Genomic DNA, 13,721 nt, shown 5'->3' on the forward strand with positions numbered 1-13,721 from the left:
TGGAACCTTTGTCTATTTAACTACGTTTTTGAAACCTTTGTTAAGGGGTGTTAGGGCACGTTTGTAGGATGCAACAGAATTTCTTAACATTATATCTGATACCCAATTAGAGCTAGATTGGTTAATGTGCACTTTGGATGTGACCTCTCTATATACCAGTATTCCACATTGGGCAGGATTATCTGCCCTAGAATATTGGTTAGACAAGATGGCATTATACAGTTCAGGGTTTAATACCTTTCTCTTGTGTTTGGCAAAACATGTCCTCACTAAAAATGTGTTTTATTTTAATGGTAAGTGTTATCTACAACTTAGGGGTGCAGCAATGGATGCTTCTTTTGCACCCACATATGCTGACTTGTTCATGGCTTATCTTGAACAGTTGATTATTTATAACAGAAGTCACAATCTTTTCCTTGATGAAATAGATATTTGGAGAAGTTTTTTGGATGACTGCTGGATGGTGTGGAAATCTGATACAGTTTATTTACAAGAGTATGTTCAATACTTAAATGAAAATAAATAGGGCATCAGGTTTACAGTAAATTTTGATATGAATTCTGTTTTGTTTTTGGATGTTAATCTACATAGATGAGGATGGCATATTGGTTAGGTCTGGATTCTGAAAACCTTTTCATTCAAATACGCTGTTACATGCCTCCAGGTATCATCCAAAACATAGAATCAAGAATATCCCTAAGTCCCAATTTATTTGGATACGTCGTATCTGCTCTAACAGGGAAGATTATGCACATTTTGACCAGGATTTAATGCAACGTTTCACTGCACATGGTTATTCCTCTACACAGTTGGTTAAAATTAGTAGGGAGGTACAAAAACTACCTAGGAGTGATTTACTTACATATAAACAATGGGTTAACCGGGATCAGAATATCAGATTTACTACATGTAGGAGTACCCACCATTGTATGGATTTAGTGCAACAGCACTGGGACATTTTATTGGCTGATAATAGACTGAATGACTTGTTGGGCGATAGATGTTTATTTTTTTTCATAGGGGTACGAACCTGGGCAGTCATTTCAAACATAATATATCATACGCCAGTTTGTTCCAGATGACATTAGATGGTGTTAAGGTAGTGGAGTGTTTTCCCTGTGGCCATTGTTCTTTTTGTAAGTATATCATTCAAACTAAGGAATTTACCAGTAAAAAAAAATCTAGGATTTTTAACATCAGTATTTTTTTCAAACTGTAGCAGTGGGTGATTTATCTTGCTGTATGTACTTGTTCAGCTTTTTATAGTGGCCAGACATCTAGACTCATGAGGCTAAGTATATTGGAACATCTTAGTAATATTAGGAATAAACATTTAACAAGTGCCTTATGTAAGAATACTATTAGCCATTCTTCTGCCAAGTTTCACTTTATCATTATTGACAAAAATTTGGATAATAAGCATTGTAAGACTGGTTGGCACAGTATTCTTAACAAAAAGGAGAAATCATGGATTGTGAGACTGGGTGGATTATTTCCACCAGGCCTAAATGACCATTTGTGAGTTTAATTATTGAATTATTATTGATTAATTAAGTAATTAATTGTTTGCTTTGTGTATATATTGTGGGTCACTGCAGTTGATTTGATACATTGATAAAGGCTGTTTGGCTGAAACCGGTCTGTTGACTGTAATACTACTTTATTAAAGTTTCTATATCCCTTCCAAGTGGTGCTGACTATTTTTTGGATTTTACATAAACAAGCAAGGCAGGACCAAATCTTAGCTTCTTTGCCATCTAGCTCTCTAAACATGGGAGCTGGCTATCCAGTACAAGGTAATTCTGCATGCTGTATACCTTCCCTCAGCTCAGAATTCAGTGACGCAGTTCCATGACACAATCCCACGAGTGGATGGTTCATAGGGATGTGTTCCTGGATCTAGTTTACTGGTCAGGTACTCTAGAAGTGGATCTTTTTGCCCCCCCCCCCTCAGAACAGACAAATTTTTCTTTTTTGTGCCAGGGTCCCTCAGGCTTGGAAGGTGGACGTCCTGTATTTCTTATGGAAGGGGATGTTTCATTATACATCCCCCCTTCCCCCTCATTCAGGACGTCCTACTAAAAATTCAACAGGACAAACCAAAAACCTTGCTGGTGACCCCCTTTTGTCCAAGACAGCACTGGTTCCCTTTTCTGCAATTAGCCATGGGCCATCACCACAAGTTGCCTCACCGGTTGGACCTACAAACCCAGGACAAAGGAACCTTGAGCCACCCACATCTGTCAGCTGTACAGTTGACTCTCTGGGTGATCAATTTCTGATTCCTTTCAGGCACCTATTCTCACAGGATGTAATTAGGGTTTTGCAGGAGGCCAGGAAACTCAATACTAGGAAATCTTACATTTCCAAATGGAAAAGATTTTCTATTTGATGCCAGAAAAGAAAGCTAGATCCGTTTTCTGTGGGCATTCCATTAGTGCTTTCTTACCTGTGTGAATTGCTTAACAGTGGTCACTCTTATTCCTCAGTGAAAGTCCATTGCTCTGCTCTGTCTGCTTGTTTGCCATTGACAGCTCCATTAGCTTCCAGGCTGGAGGTCAGACTTTTCCTTAAAGGTGTCATACACATGAAACCTCCCAGGAAACTGGTGCCTCTTCCTTGGGATCACTACTATGTCCTAGAGGAGCTTACCCAGGCTTCCTTTGAACCAGCTGCCCCTGCTTCTTTAAAGCATTGCAGTTGGATAACAGTGCTTCTGGTATCCTTGACTTCTGATAGAAGGGTTTCGGAGATTCAGGCTTTGATGGCTTCCCCTCCTTTCTTGGTGTTCCACAAGGATAGAGTGTCTTTGAGAACTAACTCTTCTTTCATGCCTAAGGTGGTGAATGAGGTCTCTGTTAATCAGTCCATTCAGCTTCCCACCTTTTTCCTTCACCGCAATCCTATAGTGAAAGGATTTTACATTCCTTAGATGTGCATGGGCAACTCAGATTTTACCTAGAAAAAACAAAATCTATTAGGAGGATAGATCAGCTTTTTGTGTCCTTTCATCCCAGAGCCTTGTGGTTACCTGTTTCCAAACAAACTATTGCTTCATTTTCATGGGAAGTCTTTACCATCTTCTGTCAGAACTCATTTTACCAGATCTGCTGCCTCATCAGGTGCTTTCTTTAAGGGTTTGGATTCCATTCCATTTTGGAGGCTGCTACTTGGTCATCTTTTCATAATTTTACTAAGCATTACAAGTTGGACACTATCTCTAGATCCAGAGCAGGGTTTGCTAGAGCAATTGTGCATTGATTTGTAGAAAATGTTTCTTCATTTCCTCCTCCCTGGGTTCCTTCTGATCTTTTGCAGTCTCCTATATGAAAGGAATACTGCAACACTGAATAAGAGGACATAGAATATTTGTGTAAAATCTTATCTTAGCCATAGATGTTCTTCTCTTCTATGTTGCAGTATTTTATCCCACCTGCCTTCCCCCTACAACTTTCTCTCTCATAGGATGATTATCTTTTTTGTTTGTCCTTTGAACTCTTGCTCCTCATGGGGCTTACTTATTCTGAGGATGGTACATGCGGATGTCCCTTTTATGGCTGACGTTGTCAGTGCTTACATGCGACATCCCACATACTGGCAGTAGCTATAAGCTTTTACATGCAGGCTGAATGTCGGGTCGATGGACGGAATACAACCAATATGTAAATAGTACTGCAACACAGAAGAGAAGGACAACTCTGGTTATGGTAAGATTTTACACTATTCTGGCTTGTTGTGACAGTACCTTGTTGGGGTACTGCCCCCCAAGAAGTCCAGAAGTATGCAACTATGGAAATATAAAAGGCATCATGCAAAATTTAAATTAAAGACACAGGAAATCCCCCCCCTCCCAGAAACTTACAGAGGGACAGACTATTGAAAAAGTAACAGGATTTGTAGAAGTCTTTACATTGTCTTCCAGACTAGACCCTTGGGAGAGAGTTCAGAGTGTGGATCTTTTGCCTGCAAGGACTTTGCAAATTCTGTGTTGAAACTGAAAGAGAGCCAGTAATGGTACTGTTTCATTTATCCCAAAGCAGACGGCTTCAGTTTGAATTTTCTGACCATTCTCTGTCTTTTTGAATGCTTTACTGTTAATTTATTGTGCAGGCTATTTAACGTTTCCATATTTACTTGGAAATAAATGTTTTATCTTATTTTAAACAGTTTGCATTCTTTAACATTGAATGCTTGTGGCTGATGTTTTTTTTTATTAGTTTAAAGGTTTTATACCAAACTATGTTTTGCACATCCCTGGAAGGATGACTGTTCTGTGTTAATTGCTACAATATAAATTTCTAATGGTTGGCGTATTTTTAGGGTAAACAGTAAGGTGTGTTCTTGTGTTGCTGCCTTCATGCATATAACCATCAAACCTTCTCTCAGTCAGAAATTATACTGTCCAAGGGGTGCCATCATCCATCCAGCCTTGAGAGTGCTTTGTACTGACTTCCTAGCAATTAGTGATTTTTTTTAATAGCCTAAGCCTGCCCTGGGATGGGGGTGATGTGAGCACTTGCATTGCTGCAAAAGCCACCTATTACAACATATGCATGCTCCTCTACAAGTGCCAACTTCTGTCACTGGCTTGGGAAGCCACGTCCATGTCTTTCCAGCACAAGCTTTCCTATCCATGACAGGCCCCTGCACCCCAGCCAAGACCCTATCATCAAATCAGTATTTTGAAATGGTGGGTAAGCTCTATTCCTTCCCCTCTAAATGGGTATGAACTGTCATCCTGGCTTGCAGCATCAAGTACTATCAAAGTAAAGCCCGAACTAGCGTGATAAATGTAAAAGGAAAATTTTATTTAAAGCGCTTTTTGTTAGCTTAATAAGCTAACTTGTTCAGAAACAGAATAAAAAATACATTTTCAAGTTCAAATAAATAACGTACCATACGTCATGTGTTACTAATCAAGTGAAACCTGCCACTCAACTTTTAAAGGTACCTACATAATACCTACATAATAATATACACTTCCATCCCAAATGATTTAGGATTGGAATGGGTTAGTCTTTTACTAAAAAAGAAAGGGGCCCCTGCCAATGAGATATCTTTGGTCAATGAACTAGTGGATACTATACTGTATAACAATTTCTTCATGTTTGGGGATAAGTTTTACCTACAAAGAGTTGGTGTAGCAATGGGTTCCCCATGTGGTGCCAGTATAGCCAATCTAGTCATGGCTTACTGGGAAACTGAATATGTATTTAACAACCCCATTATCAAAGGCCAGATAATGTACTATACTCGTTATCTGGACGATATTTTTATTCTTCTTAAGGGGAATAATGATATCAGTAACACCATGGTACAAGCATTCAATGATTCTACACATTTTTTGCATTTCACTGCAACTTTCGACACAGAAGTTATAGCTTTTTTGGACATTTGGCTATCTAAAAAGAGAGCAGAAGGCAGTCTTGCGGCTACAATTTATAGAAAAAGAACATATTCTAATTCGTTCTTACATTTTACAAGCTGCCATCCATACCACCAGAAGCATTCGGTCATTAAAGGCCAGTTGATGAGAGCTGCCCGCATTGTCAGTCAGGGCAATGACTTTATGGAAGAATGCCAAGTCTTAAAAGCTATGTTTTTACATAGTGGGTATCCGGTTAATCTTTTGGACGATATGATCCGTGAGGTTAACTGTAAAAGGCTTAATGGCACTTACCAGCCTTTATTATGCATTAAAAATACATGTATTAAAAATACATCTATTATAAATACATCCATTGAGCTTACCAACACCTCTGTGAATATGTCAGAAGTGAATATAGTTAATAAAGACCAACTTACTCCTAGTTTTCTAACTACATTTAACATACATACTCAATTTTGTCTAGACATTATTAAGAAAAACTGGGACCTTTTTCGCACTAACTCTAATATTTGTGCTAAGATGGGTAAAAGACCCAATGTTATCTATAGAAAGGGTTACAATTTGAAAAATTTACTTGAACGGCAATTTACTATCCCTCCTAAAATTACAGGGATGTTTAAATGCCAAAATTGTAACTTTTGTAAATTCGTGGATAATGTATATTCCTTGAAGGTCAATGATTACAACATTAAATTTAAAGCTAGATTTAACTGTAATACTAGGATGGTGGTTTAAATAGCGAAGTGTCAGAAATGCCCAGCATTTTATGTGGGCAAAACGGAGCGGCGTCTCCGTGAAAGGATATATGAGCACCAATATGCCATTGGTAAATGAAAGTTAGAGAACGCTTTAGCCAAACATGTCCAACAGTATAATGACCATAATTTTAGATATACAGTAATTGACCATGTTAACTTGGACACAAGAGGGGGTCCAGCACCATTAAAACTCGAGGAGCTTGAATTACAATGGCAGATTAAGCTGAATGCTTATAACTTTCCAGGGCTTAATGACACTTGCTCCATCAGTAGCGTGTTAAAATTGAAAAGTTTGAAACGTTGAGATTGATATGTTATATTTATTTATATTTATATATATGTTTTATAATGTTGAGTATGCACACTTTACATTTATATATTCTTATGTTTTTAGGTATTGTGCATATTTTATGTAGTATACCTTTCACTTTGTATGCATTCTTATGTGGTTAAATATAGTTTAACTGACTTGGTTTTTAGTAGTTGTAGTTTTTACAGTTTTTGGGTAATGCACTTTCTTATGGTTGGGAGATTATTATTTAGGTACGTTTAAAAGTTGAGTGGCGGGTTTCGCTTGATTAGTAACACATGACGTTTGGTACGTTATTTATTTGAACTTGAAAATGTATTTTTTATTCTGTTTCTGAAGAAGTTAGCTTATTAAGCTAATGAAAAGTGCTTTAAATAAAATTTTCCTTTTATATTTATCACGCTAGTTCGGGCTTTACTTCGACAGTACCTGTTGCTATTTTTATTAGTTATTTTGTTTGTTCTTTCTTTACAGCATCAAGTGCCTGATCTCCTAGAGGAACTTCATCATTTGAGCTCTAGTCAGGGTTTTATCCCTCTATGACACTGCTACAGGCTGTATTTTGCTACTTTGGGCTAACTGGTGGCAGCATACCATAAACCTGAGAAGAAGTGAGTTAGTGCTAGAGAGTCACCATTTACCTCCATATTCTGGAAAAAAATACAAGAGTGTATGCTTGGATGCATAAATCTGAGCACAATTCTGTTCAGTTGACAGTTACTGTTGATAATGTTGCATGAAAGACCTGTGCATCAGTCTGAGGTGGGTGAAATCCTAGAAAACCATTGTTTTTAACTCTGGTCTGTAGCTGTGCATTGTGTAACTTATTTGGGTATGGTAAGCGTTTGATATTACTCATGGCAAAAATTCAGAGTTCCCATATACCCTTAAGGCTGGTTGCCCTTAATATGATAACTGGTACCAGTGGCAGGAGTCATCCTCAATACTGCTGGCTCTGCTGTACACAGATATTGATGTCATCAAAGCAGGAGTTAAGCCTGCAACCCCTGTCCATTATATTTTAATTTGTTACAGCAAGATGAATTATAAGCTTGTTTGTCACACTGCCAGTCACTGTGGCTACTTATAGGAACATTTATTTGACTTGGGTTGTTAATGGGACATTATATCTTCCTTTATAGTATCCATTTGGAGTAACATGAAAATGCTTCAGCTGAGACAGTGATTCTACAGTTTTTTTTTTTTGTTTGTTTTTTTTTTTTTTTTGACAAATAGGGATGCTTGCCTTCATTTACCTACCCGGAGAACTGGTTGAGCTACACCATTGTGTGAACAAGTCACAGCTGCATCTTGTAAAACTGGAGTTGTATATTATGTGGCTCACCTCCATATTACTTCCAGACTTGTTTAACAAGTGAATTATAGATCTTTTTCCAGTACCTAACGTCAAGAGATTCTGTGCTGTAGCCAAAAAATAGCCTACTCCCTCGATGGATGCTGGACTGTTTAGGCAGCTTAATGAAATTGCTTTTGAAAAATCTACTGATATTGTAGGTCTGTGATGTGTTCCTATAGATGTAACTGCAAGTGATGAGCAGGTATTTTAGTTTTATTTTCAAAGATGTGCATGCTCATTTTCAGTGCATTTATTGTCTGTCTTCACAGGCCATCACCATGTTTGAGGATAACTACCCTGAAGGATTGAAGAGGCTGTTTGTTATAAAAGGTATGGTATAGTGGGAGCAGTACAGGCTATGCAGCTAACTTCATTTTTCTTAAATGTTCATATTTATAAAAAATAAACACAATAATATTATTGTAAATGAGCAGCTTCTACACAGCAAGTTTGATTCTTTTTTTTTTGGTTTGTGTAATTCACAGACACTTGTTTGCTGTTCGGTTTTATTTATTTTTTTTTATGACTACAGAATGACTAAAGTAAGGGAAGCCTGGTCCTCATAAGTGTGGTACTCCTGAGAATTACTTCTTGTGGTACTCCTGAGCATTACTTTTGTTGTATGATTTCCTGAAGCAAGAAAATGTTCGGGGGGGGGTCAGCCAATGTGGCTTCTGCATGTAGACAATATTTTTTCTGTGAGGAATGAGGGTGACAAACCAGCAAAACAGATACTAGTCTTTCCTGTCAGGATTTCCCTCTCCCCTTATTTTTTTGCCCCCACTGCCTGCTAATCATCAGGCCCATCTCGACCTACACATTCATCCCCATCATTGGGGTGAGATTTAGCTGGGAGAGACCATCATTCAGGCAGCTTTCAGGGAAAGTTCATTTTTTTCTCTGAGTAGCTTTAGGCCCAGCACATACTCTGCTAAGCTCGGAAGGAAGTTGTACAATTGTATAATAGGCTGACTGTGGTGGTCATCCTTATCATTTCCTGAAGGAGTGTAACTCCAAGCAGCAACCCCTCCCCCCAATGAGAAGAACTGGTAGTTCTCCCTAGGTCTGCAGTATAGGAAATTGTAGTGACTCTTGCACACACCTTAGTGCATGTAACTCACACACCTCCCTCCCCAAAGGGCAAGTGGGTGAATACCCGTTCACTCCTCCCCATTCCTGCCTGGCTCCTGCATTACAGGGGTCTCAAAATGAGCCATGGTGACCTGAGTCACAGCAGTAATGGTTCCATCCTTCTATGCCATGAAGTCAGGCATATTCAGATCTTTTAAACTGTCTATATCTGAAGTCCTTGATCTTTTCACATTCACATTTTAAGTCATCAGAAAAAAAATATCCATTATCCTTGCCCAGTTCCTGCATGACTAATGTTGCCATTGAATCTCTGCATTGCTTGAGAAGTAGCATTCTGCAGGATTATTAGCCAACTCATGGCTGAAGAAAATGATCTTCAGTTGTTTGCTCCCTATCCGATAAATAGGATATGAAAGGTACCTAACATAAATGAAATATCTGCTGGTGCTTTGCACTGGGATGCGACTGACAAAGATAAAAGTAGGGCAATAAAACTTGTGACAATGCATATTACTAGTGGAAGACTTTGCAGTATGTTAAAGCCCCCTGAAGCCTATGCCGCTGGTGAGGTTTATTGGAGTTAAAAATTGGGTGGGGGAAATACCCACACCCACATGCCATTTTCTTGATGGTCTATGAAGTTGGTTTAAATCTAGTGTCCCAGCCACTGAGGTTTTTCAATGTGTTATAGGCTGTGTGTGTGTGTGTGTGTGTGTGTGTGTGTGTGTGTGTGTGTGTGTGTGTGTGTGTGTGTGTGTGTGTGTGTGTGTGTGTGTGTGTGTGTGTGTGTGTGTGTGTGTGTGTGTGTTTGTGTGTGTGTGTGTGTGTGTGTGTGTGTGTGTGTGTGTGTGTGTGTGTGTGCGCGCGCTCCTGAACAGGAAAAATCTTTTAATTTCCACCACAGATTCTTATGAGACAACTATAAGTAGGAGCAGGAGACCCAAGTCTTTACTCTCACCACAGATTCTGTGCCCTTAGTCATACCAAGAGCCTGTTGTATCCCAATAAACAGGATATGAAAGGTACCTAACATAAATGAAATATCCCTGAACAGGGCTGGACTAAAATAAAATATTTTATCATTAAAAATTGTCAAACATACATTTGAAGGAATACTGATCTAGTGTTAATGAGAATTTTCCATTATGTGTAGGATCTCTTTAAGTTTGAGAGTCTCGTGTATAATAGTATTATGGGTTACATTTGATCTAAAGTCAGAACATTTAAATATCTAAAACTCAGAATATCGAAAACTTGGAATTTGCCCTTTCTTCACTGTTGTACGATTCCAGAGTTGGTATGTAAGTTGCAGGGAACACCCCCCGCATGGAGAGTGTGTGTTTGTTGGGGGGCTGTCCCTTGTGTAAAGCAGGTTTTACTTTCCAATGTTACAAGTTCAGATATTTTGAAATAAACATAGTTTAATATACTCTATAACCCTTACAAGGGAAAAAGTAAATACTTTACTGGGATTCTGTGAAGACATATCAGAATGAAAATAACTATACGTTACGAACAGTAGTTTTCCTGCACATTTGCAAGCAGTGGTTAGTCCTCTTGTTATGAAATAAAACAAAATGTTGAGTATTTACCATCCACCAAGGCAGTTGTAGTTAAGATGCCATAATACTAACATAAAAAACTCGCATAAATACAGTCTGGTTACTGGACTCTACATGTTGCTAAACCTGCATGTTTACTTTATCTTCTAATTATTCTTCTGTGGAATCATGTCCTCTGACCTCATGACCATTCCTCATGATGCAAGGCGATTACAGTCCTAGGTTAGAAGGACAAAATGCTGAATGGCAAGGTGGCTGCATCATTACCCAGGCTGGTACACCAAATCCATCTCATGGGAGTCCTGCACACTCGATAATACAGGCACTGTGATTGGAGAGTGGCATAGTTTGCAGTACATTGCACAGCCTGCTGGGACCTTGCTAATTGTTTGTACAAATGGAGGTACCAGTTAATGTTTATGTGCCTGTACAAGATCAGTAGTAGTTCTCTTACTAATGCCTGGTATGTATGTGAGTGTCAGTCTAGTATTTACAGCAGACATTGTGTCGAGGTGCATTACATTACCGAGGTCTGGGAGATAGTCTCATGGACATAGATTGTGAGAGAAAACTCTTCCTTGTAGGCAAGTATGTGTATTTTATGATTGTCCCTTTCTACAGCTGCTCATCTCTGCATCACTTATCATTCCTTTCTATGGCTTATGTATGCTTCTTTGTGTTTCACATTTATTTTTTTTTTACCTGCATATGCACATTACATTTGCAGCATTTAATTTCTATGGACACCTGCATTTTTAGCTGATAGCACTTAGGAAAATGTGCTGTGGCCAAGTGACTGGTAATTTTATGTCCAGAATCCTTGTGCTGCACTCTATACTTGACCTTTGGTGCATCCAGTCATGGTTTTCATAATTTCTAGGTGAATTAACTTCCTACAGTTCAATGTTCCAGTTATAATTAGAATATCATTTAATGGGCGGAGGTAAGGATGATGCATGTTGGTAAAGAAGCAACTTTCTTAAAGGTAGTGAAAGTGGGAAAAAATATCCCAAATTAATATGTGCATCAGATATTCATGCTATCGATGCACCATTACTAGTTTAAGTGGTCTTCGGTAGTTAATCAAGGATCCCATGCTATTCTGTAAAAGAACATATTAGTAAATAAAAGAACAGGTAGATAAAAAAGAATACTTGCACATCACTTACTTGTTAATGGCATGGATTTTAGGTGTGAGTGAAAGGGACTTAAAGCTGGAACTGATACTTGAAAAATACAGTAATGCTAATGGGAGATGACAGAGGATAGGTAAGAAAAGAGGTGGTACTTTAAAAATATACTTGGTAGACCTTAGAAATGGTACTTGAGTAGTGAAGGGGGGCTTGGATGGTGAAGCCATTTCCTGGCTAATGGTTTAGATGACGAAGATGTTTTGATGGTTAGGAACTACATCATAGGTGATTCTTAGATTATGTAGTGGTGGTGATAGTGAGAGGACAGGGTCAAGATCAGAATGTTGATCAAGGAGTGAAATTATTCAGGAAATGTGTGTTTGTTGACCAAGTTGGAGCATTGATCCACATGGACCTTAGTTAGGCTTGCTGTACAGCACTGTCTGGTTAAGTAGCTTGCTCGGAGTCACACACAAGGCAAATTGAGGTTGAGGGAATCAAACCCTGGGTAATATGAGGTAACTGGTTAACTGTTCATAGCCTTAATCCTTTAGGCTAACTAACAGACTAATAGGTAGGACGGTGATTACCAGTTCAGAATGATGCTTAACAAGTGAGGACAAATAGGAGATGAGTATGATGTTTAAGGTCAGTAAAATGCCAAACTAATGTGTGGGAGGCAAAGATGACTTGTATTGAGAATGATGAATCTTGGATGGACCGAGATAGTTCTTTGGCAGTACAAATTCATTTGTTGGTGAGTGCAGTTTTTCAACAGAATTATACTTGCATAACCTGGAAAATGTTTATGGTGAAAATATGCTTTCTGAGTGATAAAAACAGAACTTTGGTATTGTAGCTGACTAGCTGTTTTAATAATGCTGAGGTACTAAAATGTAAATGACTGGTAATAAGAATGCTTTGGCAAATAATTCAATGATAAATATTTAGCTTTACTTCTAAGGAAAAGTCATAGTGAGGCTGATGCTTAAGTGGATCTGTTGATGAGGTTAGGATAGTGATGAAACATTATTGGGAAAGATAACACAGCGATTGTGAGGATTCTGATTAAGTTATGCTTGCTATACTATGGCTAAGAGTTTAATGCAAGGTTAGAAGATATTTCTGTAATGCTACGTGCATTTTTTCATAATGCAGTTGGTAGTTAGGAAAATAAGAGCAAACTTGGGACGAAATTATATTCCATGGAGAGAGACTGTAATAGTTATTACCGTTTTTGAAAGTTTATATGATACTATGACAATCTATTTAAGACAGGAAGACAGGAGCACTGTTGGTGAAGCTAAGTAGAGCAGTAGTGGATATGATAAAATACGTACTACACCTACTATACCTCTGTATGCAAATTTTGTGAGCCAGTGCTAATGTGTCAGTAACATTCTCTTTTCCTTTCCTGTTAGCTCCTAAACTTTTTCCAGTTGCTTACAACCTTGTGAAACATTTCCTCAGTGAAGAAACACGAGAGAAAATCATCATCTTGGGAGGTAAAAACCTGTTTTTAATACATATTGATATGTTTGCTTTGTGTATATAAGTCTTGTTTTTCCTTATTAGTATAGCACATGGCAGTAACAATGATGCAGTGAAACTACAGCAGAATGAACCACGTCTTCACACTTTTTCCACTCAGTATATCAAGTGTGCAAACTTGTCTGACATGGCAAAATCCACTCTGCTCATTTAGAGGTGCAATAGAAAGACTATTGCTATAAGCTATGTACTCACCCATAAATTGGTTCAGTAATACCCATATTTACGGGGACATGATAAAATTAAGTATTTAGGAGTATGGATTAATAAGGATTTTGTTATGGCAGCTAAGGATATGTGGGAAGAGACTAAAAGGATAATATAAAAATTGAGAAACTGAAAGCTCTTGTTTATGGGCATGGATAGCAAGATACAAGCAGTAAAAATATTTATAGCCCCTTTAGTTTTATATATGGGTCCGGCATATTTGTATCAATCAGAAGAGAAGATGTGGACAACAATTAATAAAGAGTTGAAAGATTTTACCTGAGAAGGGAAGAGGGCAAGGGTCAAGTGGGATAAGATGAACCTTCTAATATAACAAGGTGGTTTAAGATTACCTTATTTCA

At 38.2% G+C, this 13,721-nt stretch overlaps 1 protein-coding gene across 3 annotated transcripts in view; it reads left to right on the forward strand.

Annotated features, from left to right (window-relative positions):
- The window catches only part of SEC14L2 (SEC14 like lipid binding 2), a 749,750-nt gene that overhangs the window by 560,051 nt on the left and 175,978 nt on the right, over nt 1–13,721 (forward strand). For all 3 annotated transcript variants that reach the window (XM_044065622.1, XM_044065631.1, XM_044065638.1), the window contains 2 exons: nt 8,084–8,144; nt 13,023–13,106. In XM_044065622.1, the coding sequence (XP_043921557.1) occupies nt 8,084–8,144; nt 13,023–13,106 (145 nt within the window). The remainder of the gene's footprint in view (nt 1–8,083; nt 8,145–13,022; nt 13,107–13,721) is intronic.

Source organism: Protopterus annectens, chromosome 1.part0, assembly GCF_019279795.1.
Source record: "Protopterus annectens isolate FY-2018-M chromosome 1.part0, PAN1.0, whole genome shotgun sequence".
Classification (NCBI taxonomy): domain Eukaryota; kingdom Metazoa; phylum Chordata; order Ceratodontiformes; family Protopteridae; genus Protopterus; species Protopterus annectens.